The sequence below is a fragment of the Gymnoscopelus braueri genome, assembly GCF_963280865.1.
Source record: "Gymnoscopelus braueri genome assembly, chromosome: 3".
Lineage (NCBI taxonomy): Eukaryota > Metazoa > Chordata > Actinopteri > Myctophiformes > Myctophidae > Gymnoscopelus > Gymnoscopelus braueri.
Genome location: NC_137612.1, coordinates 41,336,087 through 41,353,117, shown reverse-complemented (window position 1 = coordinate 41,353,117; position 17,031 = coordinate 41,336,087). Strand labels below are relative to the sequence as shown.

The following is a 17,031-nucleotide window of genomic DNA, read 5'->3' as shown; positions in this document are numbered from 1 at the left end:
TATACTTGGTAAAAGTTTACCTTTTTTTTTAATTGTCCCATGCACATGGTAACATTGCAGGCAATGAAATCATTATACTTAGAGCCTAACATAAGGGTTTGTTATTCATCTTTCAACAAATAACTTCTGAATGAATTAATTCATATTAATAAAATCCTTAAATTAAGTCCCTCTGAATCAAGATATTTGAAATTGTAAATGTTGTCATCATTCTTAACTGCCTGTTTTTAATAAATGCTAATGATGATTAAGTAAATAGTACATTCTTATAATACTGTATAATACACAGGTTATTACACTCTTGTATTTGTTGAACAGTGACACCAGTGAACACTCTATATAAAATGTATATAGTGTTTAATATTATTTCCCCCCCAAAAATGAGTTTTTTAAATTAAAAATAAACTATTTAAACATTACAAAACATTATTTAAAAAAGGATACAGAAACACATCAAAATAGTATAGATACATTAACAGACCGCATGTGTACACACAAAATATGGAAGAAAATATATACATAGATATATACATACATAAAATGTATCATTTGGGAGTTTTAATTCAATACCACAAAATGTTGCCCAGACTTCACAACCTCATGTCTGACCTCATCAACCCTGTCTGACCTCATCAATCCATTTTAATTCTCAACGTTAAAGAATGAAAAACATTAGTACCTGCTGATAAACTGCTGTTATACATAAATCATTATTTATATTTACTCACAACCCCTAAAAACGACCCAACCCTATTTGTAGAACACAGCAGTGAAGAATTTACACACGTCTCCTTAAAACATCAGCAGTAAACAATGTCATTGTAATCAATCTATAGTCACTGTTTCCATTCACTTACATCTCACCTTCTGTATTCATACATGTAATTGGGACAATTTACAATTTCAAAAGCTGGATTCTGGGGTGTAATAATGGTAACCTAATACTGTACAGTATGTTCAAAACTGTTACTTTTAAGGAAACAGCAAAAGTAGCAGATCTGCAAGCTCGAAATGCGGCACGAAGCGACACGTTTTGAGCTTGTAGATCTGCTACTTTTGATGCTTTTGTGTGACGCTGTAGTATGATCAAGTTGGGCGTTAATTTACGAAAATACACAAAAAAAATTAAAGTATGGAGATAAGAGATTTCTGCCTGACAGCAACGATATAAAATGATTGAGGATTAGCCTATGCCTAATTTACGCTCCATATTGACGGTATGAACACACTCTAAATGAAATCATACCTCAGGCTCTGACATTTTCTATTATTGTATTATTACTATTTCTTCATAGTGTCTGTACATCTTTACACCTTCATGGCTGTCAGGCAGAAACCTCTTATCTCCATATTTTAACTTTAGTTTTTTTTCTACTTCATTATTCAGTGTCACACAAAAGTGCAGGAATTGCAGATCTACAAGCTCAAAACGTGTCGCATTGCTATGTGTTTTGATCTGCTTTTTTAATATTTTTTTAATTTGAATCCTGAAAAGTAACAGTTTTGGACATATTTCCACCCGACAGCAACGATATACAAAAAAAAAGATGAACAAAATATTTTTGTGCGTTGTGTTAATGGCATGAAAACACATTACACACTGACAAACTGACACAACAGAGAACACAGTGCAACTTCTCTCTCTCTCTCTCTCTGTGTGTGTCTGTGCGTGTGGTGAGGTCTGTGGTCTCTCTGTGGTCTGTTTGTTTCACAGAGAAGATGAACAGCTCAAAGTTGAAAGAGCAATGAAAAAAGAGAGATAACATCTGTGCCCCCGTCTCTCTCTTTCTCTATCACACACACACACACACACACACACACACACACACACACACACACACACACACACACACACACACACACACACACACACACACACACACACACACACACACACACACACACACACACACAGGAAGGGGTCCTGCTCGCTTGCCTAGACCCGAACAACCACCAAAGACATTTGTTCCTATACCCTATTCAATTACACAGGTGTGTGTGTGTGTGTGTGTGTGTGTGTGTGTGTGTGTGTGTGTGTGTGTGTGTGTGTGTGTGTGTGTGTGTGTGTGTGTGTGTGTGTGTGTGCTTGCGTGCGTGCGTGCGTGCGTGTGTGCGTGTGTGTGTGTATAATATGTATAATATACCCCTTTATGAGGAGGTACTTTGTGAACATTTAATCTATAGTGGTTTGGGATACATAGAGACAAGACATAGCCTGAAACCATGTAGTTACTTTATGTAATTAGGTCAATTCCCATGAATAAAGTTGGATGCATATAATAATTAGCTTGCATGTGTCGTGTTGCTCAAGATGAACAGTCTGTGATGCAAGGTTACAGAACACATTCTATTCACACAGTAGAGGAAGAAACAATCCCACCCATTACACCTACTCAACTTCCGTCAAACACAATATTGATACTGGAAGCACAGCTCTGTCTCGTTTCCTCCAAACACATACACCTGTGTGTCCAGTTTATTGTACTCATAAACTCATTTTCATACGTGTAAATTATAACTGAACACAGCACAGCAAAACTCCATTACATTAACACACAGGATATTACTGTAATGTTATGAAAAGGTTCAAACGTGTATAATCAATTTCCTCACATTTTATCCACAGACAGGGCATCTCTGTCAAGGCTTCTGAACTAATTGGAGAATTTACTGCACATACAGGCACATGCTCACACATATGAACGCACATATGCATATGCACACACACACACACACACACACACACACACACACACACACACACACACACACACACACACACACACACACACACACACACACACACACACACACACACACACACACACACACACACACACACACACACACACACACACACACACACACACGTACGTTGTGCTTTCTGTAAAATGTGACAGTTCAATGTAGATTATAATTGCTGAAGAAAGAAATGTGTGAAATACGTGAACATACATAATAAACTTCTTTAGGAACCACATTACTGTGTTTCATTTCAGCAGCAGTGATTGAAATTGGATACACTAGACTAGAATATAAATTTTCTGTCATTTTAAACCACTGAACACAAGAGGGGTGTCATTTGGGGTCTTCACATTTGACTTCAAATTCATCACCTTTGTCTTTTATGTATATTTTCTCCACCTCTGAACATGGTTTGCACATTAATCTGAAATTAGATCAACGCTGAGTGCATCTCAAACCACGATCGTCCATCTACAATTCTACATGTGACGTTAAAGGGATAGTTCACCCAAAAAAAATCTCCTAGGCCAATAATTTGATGACAAGCTGTGGGTTCCGGTAGGAGACACAAAGGAGACTCTTTGTGTCTCCTACCGGAACCCACTGCTCGTGGGTGGATTACTCATGGGGTGAGTAATCAATAGAAAAAAAGTTATTTAGAGGGTGAACTATCCCTTTAAGCACGCTATAGACACGTTTTGTCTTGTCTGCAACCAGACTGTTAGAGTTATTTTGACCCATATGTTTCCAATCAGTAAACTTGGTCAACGCTTTGTGATTTAATGTCAAATGATGTGTTAACTGTCCTGATGACCGGTATCTCTGTATGATGACCTATATCTCTGTATGACCGGGATATTGTCACTAATTTACTCTGTCAGCTGTCACCCTATCACAGATAAAACCTGCCATATGCCCTATGATATCGAAGGGATAACTTGTTTATGGAACCAAGAATTGTACACAAGGACACCATAAGATGAACAACAACTTATTATTAAGACAGCAGGCGCCGTCCATTCTGATGACTTCCTTCTACGTATGAGGGTCTTACAGCCAATCAGAAGAATACACCTATATCTGATGCCATGGATGTCCAACTCTGTATAAATAACATGGTCTGTTGTTAAAACTTCAGTGTGATTATTATTCTTGTCTGTAACTTGTACTGTCTCTGTGTACACGCTCGGGCAAATATAGACTGATCATTTTTGACTTACCAGGTGTCTGACTATCATTTCTTTGGGTGTTGACTGGACGGGTATTGGGGGTCTTAGTACCAAACCATCTTTTTACATCTTATTATAAAGTTAATTCAATATTGACTCTATTAATTGGTCCTTCGAACGGTTAAAGGCCTGTCCGACATTATTATCATAATTATTATTAATATTTTTCTCGGACGGTGCGTTTAGAATCAGCTTTCAAAATTTCTTTATTTTGAATTCCTTCTGGGTGACGATTCAGCGGCGAATTCAGATACAGTTTTTTTTTACCCTTTTCCTTTTTTTTTTTGGACCCACTTCCTGTCAACACTCCAGAGGGCTGATCTGCTCATCTCGCTGAGACGGTTCTTACCAGCCACCCTGCAGCCAGACACTTTGGGTATGTGACAGTTCTGTATTGCTCACACAGGAGACTATTATAGTACTTGTTATATGTTTGTCTTTGTTTTTGTTCTTTTGACATTCATTAGCCACCTGGCATCCCTGTTTTGAGCCTGTCATTATAGGCACACAAAAAAATCTGAAACGACTCCTCCACACTATCAATCTCCACCCATATACAGTAGATGTCCAGAGTGTTTCAGATGTAAATAATTAGTGCAGTTAGCAAAAAGGTTTCATTTGTTTTAAGACTTTATTCCAAAAGCAAATGACCCTGTGAATAGAACACTAACAAGGTGCTCTACACTTTACCTCAACAAATACATTGAGAATAAAAAATATGAAAAAACTAAAAGAGAGCAACACAAAGAGCAAAGAGAGATATTTGTAACATAACAGATGCTTATACACACATGAAAAACAATGCTGTTGTTTCTGTCAAGTGAATTCACAAGCATAATTTACTGCTAATAAATAAAAGTTATTAATTCTTTCAGGCATTAACTAAATAAAATAGTTTTTCAAATACATTCCAGAGTCACCAGACATGACAAATAAGGGTTGTATATGCATATAACATACTGCACATCTAAATTCAATGTAGGGGCTAAAACTGGATGGCAACAATTTGGAGGTTTGACCACTCGCACCTTACATACTGTACTACTACTTTACTTAGTTGACCGGGGTCCCCCAGGGCTCTACTGTTACTAGATTCCCTCCTTTTTTCACTTCCCATCTAACTAGCTAAATAATGGCATAGAACCCATGCAAAGACTTCAGGCTGGTACTTCATATTGGGACAGTGATATGATTTTTATTTATTTTTTTCATTTCAGTGGGACGTTAGTTGCACTGTTGTTAGTTGTGTATGGACCAATGGAAACAAGCCCCCTGGGGCTTTTTGTGCTATCCTTTTAGCATGACCTTTGACTGTACTACTTCTACTGTTAACAAACCTGCAAATAATGTGTGATATTATTGTGGTATTTAATCAATCAATCAAGTTAGCGGACATTTTTGCTGCTATTCTTGCCCATATATTGAATTTAGATCTCCACAGACATATCAGTAGGCGGAGATCTCTGATCGTCTGGCTAATCAGAGACAACCACATTTGTAATATAATACATATAATACAGGAGATAAAACATATTACATTGTATAGACATTGCAGAAATGTATGAAACTTTCACTGCTTTATAAAGGTTACACATGTCACAGCAAATAGAAAGTGATAGAATACTGTAGATTGTCACTGTGTAACCGTTCCTGTGGCCTGGTTTCAGATCTCCAAGTCTTCTCTGTTTGGGAAGCATGTCAACCAGCCACTGCAAACATTAAAGTAATAATGATTCAGGATGTTCTTTATTGGTCATAATCACTTACTGTACCAACCATATCCCATGACAATAGTGAATATTGATGTACAACATAGTCAGACTCATCACTGTAATTTTACTTAGTCTGTAGAGAACATTATAAGGAGTCATTTTTATAATGTTTTGCATATACTTTAGGTGTGAATGTAATAGTTTAAATTGGGCACATACTTTGTCTCAGCCGTGTAGATTCATTGTATCAGCGCATCTACCTTTTCCTTATTGAATGAGAAACAAACATGGTTAGACCTGCTGCCACCTATACGTTGTTATACCTCTGAATCCGGGAGCCACCTCTGTGTCTCATTAGTTGTTGCTTTACATATACCAACATCATTTTGTATTCATTTTTTTAGTAAGAATTTGAACGTTTTCAGAAAACTTATGTTAGGTTTTAGAAGGCGTTTTTAGAATCGGCCTCAGGTCTCAATGGGTGAAGAAAGTAACCAGGTGCAGCATTAAAAATGGAACAAGGTGTGCTCCAACCAATAGAATTGACCGAGTTGGAGGTTGGGAAAAACTGGCAGGGGAGGGGGATATCTGTCTCTGCACTAGAGAGTCCTATTGGTTGGTGTGTTCAGCAGGGAGAAGAACTGGGAGGGATAGCGTGTTCCTCCGAACTCGCTATGCCCACCTCCCGGTGAAACTCCTAACTGTCAGGTGAAAAGAAACGGCTGTTACGTCCCCAAGACCAAACAGTAACGGTTGGCAGTTACAGGGACTATACTGTATATACATACAAACAAAACAAAAAAGGGAGGGGTGGGGGGTGGAAAAGAGTTGGTGGAAAACAATATCTACAGTATACATGCATACTTACTTCACAAATCGGTGGTGGCACTTTCTGGGTAGCCCTGTAAGAGTACAATGTGCTCTTAATGACAGTGTCTGTATGCTATCATTGAATACACATTTTGCCTACCGTTTCCTTCTCTCTCAACTAAATAGTGCAATATGTAAAATATTAGGGCAGGGACAGGGTGATATGGATTTATACTCATCAAGTATGAGTATACAACTGGCAGATAGCAGCTTATAGTACACTGTATATTGTTGCTGTCAGAGAGAAACATCTCCGTTGTGAGCTTGTAGATCGGCTGTTTTCACTACCTAAAAAAAACTACAACTTCTTAATAATAAAAAAGGAACGGTTTTGTACATACAAGGCTTCCTCCCGACAGCGTCAATATACTATTTATTACATGAAGGTTAGGAACTACTCACGGCTGAAGTAGTACAGTGTAGAGACAAGAGCGACAGCCAGGCCAATAAGAATGCCAACCAATGGCCACAGAACCATAGATCCACAGCCCCCTGGAACACACCATACCATAAAAACACATAGAGAATGAAATATTGGATATGCACAAAAATACAACATTCTAGACTGCAAGAAGATGGTTACAAAAATATCAACTCCAGAGGTAGATTGCGTACACTTTTGAACGCTGTATAAACAGAAATAATCTGTATCTACTCACCTTTCTGGAAAGCCTTCTTCTTTGTATTGCAGTGACAAACTGAAGGAACCGTTTGGGACTTTGTTGGAGGAGGCTGGGTTGGGGGTGTCACTGTTCAGAAAATACAAATAGTCAAAAGAATAGGAGGTTTAATTCAATGGATAGTGAAATGCATATTAACCTATTAAGACCTGAGGCTGATTCTACAAATGCCTTCTATAAATCAGTAGTTCTCAAACGTTTTCGTGCCAAGGACCACCAAAATGATATGGCGCAGACCAGACCCCCATCTGAAAATGTTTTATGCTAGGGACCTCGCAGCGTGGCACGAAGTGACGCACTTTGAGCTCATATCTGTTATTTTTGAGAACCATTGTTCTAAACCACTGTTCTAAACCCTAAGAGTTTTCTGAAAAACTTATGTTGCTATACATATAGCTAAAATCTAAAATGACACAGATGCTTTCCCGGTTTCAATGGGTTAAATTGCACAAGTACACAACGGCGGCAGTTGCTCAGGGCGTAGAGTGGTCGTCTGGGCCAGTTCAATCACCGGCTCCTTCTGGCTGCATGACGAAGTGTCCTTGGGCAACACACTGAACCCCCTAACTGTTCCAGATGAGCAGGCTGGTGCCTTGTTGCTTGGGTCCCTCCGCCGTCGGTGTGTGAATATGAACTGCATAAACACATGTGTAATGCCGTTTCACGGTTGGTGTGTGTCAATGGGTGAATGTGAAGTACAGTGCATTGGTCAGAAAGACTCAAAAAAGCGCCATATTAATGCAGTCAACAAAAAAGTCCATTAAGTCTTAAGTGAGTCAGAGAGGGTTATTGTTGGTATCAATCAGAGTGTGGGAATCTATCCCTGTTGCACAATGCGCTAGAACCCTGGGAGATGGATAACTGAGGTGGAGCGCAACACCTAGTATCAGCTCCCTCCCAGTACTGCATGACCTGCGTACCCAAGCCATGCTGAGTTACGCTGAGTTGGCGGTATCAGGGATCAAACCCATCGAAAGGCAAGTGCTCTACCAACTGAGCTGCCCGGACACATGTCTGTTGAAGACAGATATACAAAAACCTTGAAGAGCAAGTGAAACTCTAACATAATGAAAATCTCTGGGACACAATCTGCCATAGTTAGATGTCTGCATTTCCTCCAAGTAAAGAGATGAACTAAGTTAGAAATGCTTAAGAGATTCTTGGCAGCACGTTTAAAATGTTGTGATTAGAATGGATAGAGCCGATATAGTTTGATCTTGCAGTCATGCTACCATCATCTTTCCATACTCAGTTATAACAGCATGCTGTATCAGTTTTAGGCCAGATCTCTGTGCTAGATCTCTATCTTGCATTTTTGAAAATGTCCTCAATCAAACACCTGGCGCCTGAATTCAGTCAGATGTAGCCATTTTTATGATCCGACTACATGTAATTTAACAATACCAAGCACACTGCTGCCTCAGTATCACACACAGTAAATGCACTCTACATTAGCATGTCTTCATCAGTCTTTGTTTGAGTGATCGTTTAACTCTGAAAGTTGACCTGTAAGACAGTGGTTCTCAAAGTATGTGTCGGGGGATACCCCAGAGGTCCTTGGGGGGGTTCCTGGGGGGTCCCCAGCTAAATTACTTAAAGGAGTAGTTCACCCAAAAAAATGACTTATTTTCTATCAATAAAAAATCCCATGAAGCATTGAATTCATGGAGATTTTTTTCTTTTTGTCAATAATCCGATGACCGGTGGTCTCTCCGGTAGGAGACTCAAAGAAGACTCTTTGAGTCTCCTACCGGATACATAAGCATCTGTCCGGCGGTCATCAAATTATTGGCTTAGAAATGCGATTTTTTTTTTAATCTCCATGAATTAAATGCTTCATTGGGTGTGTAATTGATAGAAAATAAGTAATTTTTGGGGTGAACTCCTCCTTTAATATAGCATCAAAATAAGTTTAACCACTTTAACTATATTTTATACTAAAAAATGGCCGATCTACGCTCAGCTTGTAGAAGCTGAGCTTGTATCCTACTGATCACCTGCCAGTGAGTGAGGAGTCCCCACCGGGAGGACGTAGAGCCTTCGCCCTCCTCCTCCCGCCCAACACTCCCTGCTGACAGGGGCCACCCCAGCCGTAGGACTATGTGCAGAGACAAATATCTCCCTCCCCGCCTAGCTTCCCTCCCCGAACACGGGCCAATTGTGTTTCTGTAGACGATCAACATTTTTGGGGGTGCTTGACATGAAAATGTTTAAGAACCACTGATCCAAGGGTTTTTTACTGTGCCAGGTGTTGGTAAGTAGGTCCAGTGTATGGTGGTCAGGTCAAATTAGATACATTAATTTCAAGCCCATTTCAGTTTTACAATTTAGTATACTAACCACCGGGTAGGAGAAGGAATCCTGACTTCCACACCTCCACCTTGTCTTTGGTCTTCAGAACACAGGAATAGATCCCTGCATCTTCCATGGTCACCTTCTCAATGCGTAGCGTAAAGGACGCCCCACTCTTTGCGCTGGTGAGCTTGAGCCGGATGTTCATCCCTGGACCATTGGCAACGACGCGGGAAAGTTTGTTGAAAGTAACTAGGAACAGAACGCTGCCGTTCTGAGGGAACACACGGAACCAGGAGACAGACTCACATGTGTAGGTGGCACAGTCGCAAACCATACTGGGTGTAGTCAGGTTGGCAGGGTAGCTAACAGTCACCGGTTCTTGTGACAGGACAGGTGACAGGCTCTGGCTAGAAGCTGTGAAAGGAGACAGAAGGGTTGTGTTATATGAATGGAATTTCAGTGTAGAGACTTGACCGTCTAAAGTGAAAACTTATAAACTACTCTAACTAAGAGCACCAAGGTTACCTAATCACATGTCAAGGAATATCGGGGAAAAACTTAAACCTTTGCAATATGGAACAGAAATAATCAACATCAAAAGCACAGTTTTGCAAGAATATTCATCAGGAGGCCTACAGAGACTGAACATGACATTATGAAACGGGCGGCTGAGACTGAGGATTTACGCAATGTTTTGACACAATGTACTGTAACATACATGTAAATGTTAAAAAGTTGTGACTGAAATTTATATTCTTAGAATTAGGACTTTGGGAAGTATGTTTTTAAAATGGTAAAACGATTTCATCACAATGGGCAAACTCGACCCAATGAGATGCATTGCAATGCAAACCAATTCAAATAAAATGTCATAAAGTTAATGTGAAATATATGATCCATATAATAAATCAATATATTACAGTATATATCTATTATCATGGGACAGTATGGTGCACAGACAGAGTATTATCATCCCTGTAACACTGACATTTCTTTTAGGCCTGCTGGCCTTGTTAAAAATACACTTTTTAAATTAAAGTGTAGCAAAGTGTACATACACATAACTTTCACCAGAACATTTACTTTTATATTGTCTAGATTTGAAACATAAATGTAACCTTAACTTCAAATAAAATACGCTCAGCAGTGTCAGAGTAGAACGGCGATATACGTCTTGCAAAAGCTCCGTGCCGTGACCAGGCGTATGGAGGCCAGATGGACAGAAATTGTTCAAGTCTTACCTGATGCCCAGAGCAATGCAGCTGCTACTGTCCAGGAGAGCATGGCTGGGGTCATGGTGGCAGGTGGCTGGTGTGTCTGTGTGTGTGTGTCTGTGTGTTGTTGTGTGTGAGCTGGAGGTCTGTGATGCTACTTTCTTTTCCTGGTCTCTGTGTGTCAGAGAGGATGGGAGGAACTGAACCGACAGGGCCCTGGGTTGTCAGGGTAACACCCCTACATGATAACATGCACTCAGCCTATCAAAGAAGACCATGAGCCATGCACAGAACTGCTGACAGACACATAACTTTCTGTCCCTACATGCACATGCACGCACGCACACACACACAGACGCACGCACGCACGCACACACGCACACACACACACACACCGAAGAGTACAATGATTCAGATGAATGCATACACAATACAAAAAAGCTATAGAAAATATATGATATAATATAGCTAAAGTATAATAATAAACTGTAGTATATTAAACTGATGTTACATATTTCATAAATGCATATCAGTCTTTGAAAAAACAACTCCATTCCAGGCCTGTCTTAATGGAAACAGTGGAAGAAAAATGATAAAATTGGTATCCTGGCCTAATACTAAAGAGCTGGAGAGATGGGGGGACCCCGGTTACTGAACAAACACTTTATATAGCAATGATCGGAATATACTTTTATTTTTTATTTTTTACAATACATAAATAATATATACAGTATATATAAACAGTATATACATATATATATATATCCTATATTAAAATTGGCTTAAGGGAGGACCGGCCGGCCATATATACATACACGAGCGCGCGCGCACACACACACACACACACACACACACACACACACACACACACACACACATTAAAACTGTAAATAATTGACATGGTAGCACATGTTCAAAAAAAGGACAGTATTGACCTCTGTCAATTTAACATACTACATTTGGTTCCAGGTACATTTGGTTCCATTTGTATACTCCCTGAGTTAATTTGATAAATTGACACTAAAGATTTGACTGTGTATGTGCAGTTTGTAGCGTTGAGGACGAGGTCTTGATCTCACGTGTTCCTTTGCCCAGGTGCATGACCCAGAGGTCTACCAAGTTGTACATAATTATAACAAAACAAATGGTTATATGCCTCATTTCATAGCGAAGCAGAGTGATGTACATGTAAACAAATGAACAGTTTATAAGATACACACACAAGATAATATCTTCTAAATGAAGAGATAAACTAAGATACATTACTAGATTGTGTGTCTATATGTGTATGGATGTGGAATGTACATGTTTGTTTTTGTGTCTTATTTTGTTTCTTTGTTTACCCTCATTTATTGTAGCCACCATATTACTTAATTGTTCAACTGTATCAGGCTCTCTCCTAATAAGCTTGTTCAAAAGGCCTTACTGTTTGCCCCCCTTTCTAATGGTACGGCCCATGTCAGTATTATGGCCCTTTCTTCTCCCCATTTCTAATGGTACATCCCACCTAACCAGGGCCAATTGATGTGATTAGTTTCACCTGCTGCCCCATTAGAGAAATCACATTCAGTGCAGTTTTTGTTGGTACCTTCAGTATCCAGTCTTTCCTTGATGTGTGTGCATCTGATTGTGTTCACTCAATACATCATGGATCAGTTCACTCTTGCCAAAATTGATGGCTATGAAGATCAGGTGCTGATCACGGAGCATGGAGACCTGGGCAATGGGCGCTTCTTTGATCCATACAACAAGGTGTCCTTCAAGTTTGACCACCTGAGCAAGGAGGCCAGTGACCCCCAGCCCCATGAAGGCGAGGCAACCCTCGGGCCATGGAGAGATGCTTGTGATGCTGCACTGAGGGCCTACGTCAAGAAGCACTACCCTAGTGGAGTCTGCACTGTTTATGGGAAAACGAGTGATGGCCAGCAGACCATTATTGTGTGTATTGAGGGTCGTCAGTTTCAACCTAAAAACTTCTGGAACGGTCGATGTCGGTCTGAATGGAAGTTTAGCATTTCCCAATCTAAAGCGCAAGTGAGAGGAGTCCTGAAAATACAGGTACATTACTATGAGGATGGAAATGTCCAGCTTGTCAGCCGTAAAGATGTGCAGCAAGCACTGACCATATCTAACGAGAATCAAACAGCAAAGGAGTTTGTGATAATTGTTGAAGATGCAGAGAATGAATACCAGACGGCCATCAGTGAGAACTATCAAACCATGTCCGACACCACATTCAAAGACTTACGTAGACAGCTCCCAGTCACACGCACCAAGATTGACTGGAGCAAGATCCTCGACCACAGCTACAAGATTGGCAAGGAGATGCGGAATGCTTAGTGCCCAAACTTTAACAGTGTCAAAGGCCTTTGTTCAAAATATTATATTTTCAATTGAGCTATAGTTGCACCATTCAAAGTCCTTTTGAAATGAAGCCATCACCTCTTGGTGCTCATGGACGCAATCATCCCCTGGAAAATCTAAAATATCAAGAGACAACATTACTATATAATGTCATCTTTTGCACGTGTCTGTTTCTTCCTGTAATTCCTAGCCTTGGATCAAGAATATCATATGTATTTTATCTAGTCTGACTTTTGCATCTTATGCAAACGTAATTCCCTGCATTCAGACACAAAAATAAAATAGTGTTTTATAATAAATGTTCACTTGGGCTCTTCATTTCCTTGAAGAAAAGCACTTTTTAGCGGTGCCAGCCGCTCTACATTGACCGTGTCTGTGTGTCCGTCTGTGTGTCCGTCCGTCCGTATGAGCACGGCAAAGAAGCAACACTACACACGTGCGCACAACATGAACGCAGTGTGCAATTTCCGTGAAAGTATCAGAACATAGAGTTTTAACCAACTTAACAAAAAAAACATATTCGTTTTTTAACCAAAAAATATCACTTACCCTAACACTGCACAATTTACTGTGTAGTTAGTATGTCAACAAACGGAATAACAAATTCTTATACTTTTAGTGGGGGAAATGCTTCATTAGGTAGATATTCTTTAGCTCAACAGTATTCTTCTCACCTGTGGCTGTTTTCTTACCTAAGAGGTGATGTCAAATCAGTGGATTGCCAAATATCAGACAGAACATTAAATCTTTTACACAGTAAAATCCCCAGTTTTAATTGTGGGGATTTTTTTTTACTGTGTTCAAACCTACCATTTTACTGTGAAGATTTCCAATCAATGGCTAATTTCGATCATCTGACTTCCTTCAGGGGACCTATTTTCTTTTAAAGAAGTTTGTGAAAAAAATTGAATTAGTAAAAAAAAAAAAAAGTGACACCATAAATTATAACAGTGATTCTCAATGCGGGGACCCCCAGGGCTCCTCGAGGGGGTTCCAGGGGGTCCCCAGCAAAATGAGCGTCAAAATCAGTTGAACCGCTTTAACCATATACATTATACATTGGCTATTTGAAATTAGCTGATCTACAAGCTCACAACGTGTCACATCACAAGCTTGTAGATCTATTTTCAAACAAATATGACAAATTTGGAACATTTTAACAACACAAATGTTGTGTGGGGGTCCCTGGCATCAAATATTTTCACATGCCAAATAGATATACATTTTGGGGTCGTTGACATGAAAACGTTTGACAACCACTGTATTCTAACATTTTCTTGGTGAAATGTGTGTGCTTAGTTGATGGTATAGAATGGTGAGACGGGGGGGGTCTTGAAAGTGGAGGATGTGGGAGCGGTGTGTAGCTGTACGGGGGTCGAGGGTTCGAGTGACATGGAAGACGGCGACCACAGGATTCTTTGAAAACAGGAGATCTCATCTCGGGGGGCTTCACTTCACGGCAGCTTTCTACAGCTCTCTCTCTGGGCTCCAACGCCTTTGATGGTGTCTCTGCTTTGATGCTCCAACGTTTCAAAACTGTCACGCACATTGCTTTTGGCATTTTAAGACAAAAGCACATAAAAAGCCATTTATGCCACACATCTACAGCACAGTATTTCTTTAAAGCAGTGTTTCTCAAACATTTTCATGTCAAGGACAAATTGTGTGTTTGGCTGACCCTCATACAATATTCGTGTTGTTAAAATGTTTGAAATAATATTCCAAAATTTTCAACGCATGAGCTTCTACATCGGCTATTTTCAAATAGCCAGGCATTCAATGTACTGTATATACTGTATACTGTAGAGTTAAAGTGGTTAAACTAATTCTGATGCTATATTAACTCATTTCGCTGGGGACCCCCTTTAAGGACCCCACTTTGAGAACCACTCCAACCAGAAGTTGGAGCTCCTGCTATGTTGTCATTTCAGGGCATCTTCCATGAAGACTAAGAGAAATGGTTAAAGGAGTAGTTCACCCAAAAGATTTCTTATTTTCTATCAATTGCACACCCCATGAAGCCTTGAATCCATGGATTTCTTTTTGGTTTTGTCGCATTCCTAAGCTAATAATTTGATTCCCGTCTCCTACCGGCTAATGTATCCGGTAGGAGACACAAAGTTGATTATTTGTGTCTCCTACCGGAAATACACCCGGTCATCAAATTATTGGCTTAGGAATGCCACAAAAACAAAAATAAATCCCTGAATTGAAGGCTTCATGGGGTGTGCAATTGATAGAAAATAAGTCATTTTTTGGGTGAACTCCTCCTTTAAAGTAGGCTATATTAGATTGCTACTTAAAGGAGTAGTTCAACCAAGAAATTACTTATTTTCTATCAGTTACACACCCCATGAAGCCTTGAATTCATGGAGATTTTTTTGGTTTTTGTCCCATTCCTGAGCCAATAATTTGATGACTGGAGGAGACTCAATTGAGTCTCCTACTAAGCAGCCACCCAGTCATCGAATTATTGGCTTAGGGATGCGATGAGAACAAAAAGATCTCCATGAATTCAAGGCTTCATGGGGTGTGTAATTGATAGAAAATAAGTATTTTTTTTGGGTGAACTACTCCTTTAATGCAGAACATACCTGTATACTCTCCTATATAAAAGTAAAAGTCCTCTATTCAAAAAGTGTCTTGAGTAGTATTGGCATCAAGATATACTAGTAAAAGTACTCATTATGCAAAATGAACATTTTGCTATCATATTGAATTGTAATTATTAATGCGTTAATGTGTACATCACATTAATGTTGTAGCTGGGGCTTATTTTAATTACTTTGTGCTGCTGGTTAGCTTAACATATAATAATACATAATTGATTAGTTAATTATGTTTATAGCAACATCACCAATAATGAAAGCTGTCAAATACAGTAATTGTTGGGTAAAAAGGCCAAATTTGCCTCTGAGATGTAGTTGAGTATAATAAAGTATATAAATTATATGTAGTTGAGTATAATAAAGTATATAAATTATATATATATATATATATATATATATATATAAACATTGTTTCCACATATTAACACAAAATGCACCTTAAGCTTGTCATTCAAGGGTCCGTCTTCCTTTCAGATCTCAATACTGTTGGCTACAGGAGGAGGAAGATGTTTTGATTTTTAACAGTAGTTAAACCTGCAATGACAAATGTAACTTTAAGCAATACCACAATGTATAAAAACAAGTTAGAGTGTTCAAAATGTTACTAAAATAAAAGTACACAAGTATTTGCATCAACATTACAGTACCGAACAAAACTACTCATGCAAAATCTCACAATCACATTATTGGATTGTTATTAGTAATGCATTCATGGGTTTAACACTTAAATGTTGCAGCTGGTAAAGGTTGGGTTGATTTTATATTATTTTGTGGCTTTGGGCAGCTTTAACCTATAATACATAATTATTGATCAGTTAATGAATGTCTTGTATTAATCATATAAATCTGCAAAGTAACTAGTTAACAAAAGCTACAACTCAAATAGTTATAGTGCAGTAAAAGGTACAACGTTGGCCTCTGAGATGTAAAGTACTGTATAAGGTAAAATACAAATACCTAAAACTTAGTAATTAGTAACTTTCCACCACTAAAAGGCAAAATGAGTAAGTCCTCCATTCTTATGACTGTGTATGCCGTCTGGTGTCTGCCATGTTTCATTATGAGCCTCATGATTCTTGTTTGCTGCTGAGGACTGTATTCCACCTGTTGTACAGTTTTAAATGTCTGTGTATTGTTTGTACTCATACCAACCCGACTCCCAAATTTCTCTCCAGTGGGATAAGACTGGAAAAAAAAAATATCCTTAAGATATTTTCTTACCAACTTTGCAAAGAGTACATCAACTTCTCTTTTTACAGACACATTTATTACAACTTGGAACTCTCCTGTCTCAACAAGCCATGGCATGGACA

General features: G+C 39.0%; 2 protein-coding genes across 2 annotated transcripts; one reads left to right on the top strand and one right to left on the bottom strand.

Annotated features, from left to right (window-relative positions):
- Positions 1-4,630: 4,630 nt before the first annotated feature.
- Positions 4,631-10,912, bottom strand: cd8b (cd8 beta). The gene is made up of 7 exons (XM_080424058.1): positions 10,773-10,912; positions 9,577-9,945; positions 7,216-7,305; positions 6,959-7,048; positions 6,555-6,588; positions 5,906-5,952; positions 4,631-5,683 (listed from the first exon to the last, which is right to left on the bottom strand). Exons 1-6 carry the CDS (start codon positions 10,825-10,827, stop codon positions 5,943-5,945), a joined length of 648 nt encoding a protein of 215 aa, XP_080280184.1. The 5' UTR covers positions 10,828-10,912; the 3' UTR covers positions 4,631-5,683; positions 5,906-5,942.
- A 1,480-nt stretch (positions 10,913-12,392) lies between these two features.
- Positions 12,393-13,085, top strand: LOC308082412 (F-actin-capping protein subunit alpha-1-like; the record flags this gene model as incomplete). Its single annotated transcript, XM_080424150.1, has 1 exon — positions 12,393-13,085. The coding sequence occupies one exon, from the start codon at positions 12,393-12,395 to the stop codon at positions 13,083-13,085; it is 693 nt and encodes a 230-aa protein (XP_080280276.1).
- Between the last annotated feature and the right edge of the window lie 3,946 nt (positions 13,086-17,031).

Excerpts from the sequence above, each read along its gene's own strand:
- cd8b (XM_080424058.1), bottom strand. The coding sequence starts at position 10,827 with ATGACCCCAGCCATGCTCTCCTGGACAGTAGCAGCTGCATTGCTCTGG. Across the intron at positions 7,049-7,215 it reads GAAGAAGGCTTTCCAGAAAG|GGGGCTGTGGATCTATGGTT; the intron begins GTGAGTAGATAC and ends GGTGTGTTCCAG. Across the intron at positions 6,589-6,958 it reads TACACTGTACTACTTCAGCC|GGCTACCCAGAAAGTGCCAC; the intron begins GTGAGTAGTTCC and ends GTACTCTTACAG.